This window comes from Perkinsus marinus (assembly GCF_000006405.1).
Source record: "Perkinsus marinus ATCC 50983 genomic scaffold scf_1104296937076, whole genome shotgun sequence".
Lineage (NCBI taxonomy): Eukaryota > Perkinsozoa > Perkinsida > Perkinsidae > Perkinsus > Perkinsus marinus.
This window is the reverse complement of record NW_003213921.1, coordinates 1-1,126: the sequence shown is the minus strand read 5'-3', so window position 1 is coordinate 1,126 and position 1,126 is coordinate 1. Positions and strand designations below refer to the sequence as shown.

General features: G+C 46.3%; 1 protein-coding gene across 1 annotated transcript; it reads right to left on the bottom strand.

Annotated features, from left to right (window-relative positions):
* Window positions 1-182: 182 nt before the first annotated feature.
* Window positions 183-921, bottom strand: Pmar_PMAR002563 (conserved hypothetical protein; the record flags this gene model as incomplete). The annotated part of the gene is made up of 4 exons (XM_002783330.1): window positions 183-280; window positions 438-576; window positions 711-777; window positions 821-921. The coding sequence occupies 4 exons, from the start codon at window positions 919-921 to the stop codon at window positions 183-185; spliced, it is 405 nt and encodes a 134-aa protein (XP_002783376.1).
* Window positions 922-1,126: the final 205 nt, after the last annotated feature.

Genomic DNA, 1,126 nt, shown 5'->3' with positions numbered 1-1,126 from the left:
TACGCTGACAAAAGCACAAAGCATCGTCATCAACGTGAGACCGTCATTAGGGAGAAGCGCTATACCGCACATAATACTTTCAGAGACTAGATCAAGATTGAAAATGGTGCAACAGGAGCAGGATTACTGATGGCAATCCATTACTAATAATCGTGGTGTCATGATCAGACATAAAAAACGAATCAAGCCCGCAGTTGAGCATTTGAAGTCACCACACGGACACCGGGGTCTACTTTCTTAGAATTGCGAGCCTCGAAGGCATCCCTCTTCATCAGAACACCTAAGACAAAGATACCTTACTAAACGACGCGAGCGACTGAACAATAGACAGCTGTGGTCCTGAAACATGTACTAGTCACTCGAAGATGCCAAGATTGACAATGAACGAGATCAAGGTACTGGATAGAGATCACCGACGAGCAAATTCCCAGGCTTACGCTGACAAAGTTCCTCCGTAGTAACAGAGTCCTTCGGTAGTGATAACCTGACAATGTCCGCTTGCCCTTTGGCATTCTCGAACTTGGATTCATCAGGGTCGAAATCTGGATGGTTGCTGATGACGACGACGGCACTTACCTAGACAAATGATGGATTCACACATTCTAATCACGCAGAACTAGACTCGTGCTCATACGACAGAGTAGCACATAGATCAGGAATGCATATATCAATCCAGTCTCAGTCAAATTGTTGATAGCAACCCTCCCTACATTGAATGCTCTGAAAAAGTCAGCACTTGGGTGCTCAGGAGCTTGCAAAACTACGTCAGATACATAACTGAGAAGCAGCTTAATTCCGTCTCACACAACTACATTCCTACCGGCAGCTGAGTAAGGACAGTGCCCGTTCGCCATCCGACGTTATCGTCTTATCGATCTCTCCATTCGCTGAAGAGTCATGCCTAACGCCAACCTGTAACATCAGTATTCGGATTCCAAGCGAAACATTACGATCCTCACCAAGAGGTAGTCCGCGCCTTTGACAGCTTTGTAAGCGAGGCGAAGAGCTTCCACGTGCGAAGTGTTTAGTAAATCCCAAACTGCGGAGATATATACAATCTGAGGATGCAAAACTGCAAACCATCATCACAGCTACTCTGCTCACTTTGGTGGCCCTCTCTATGGGC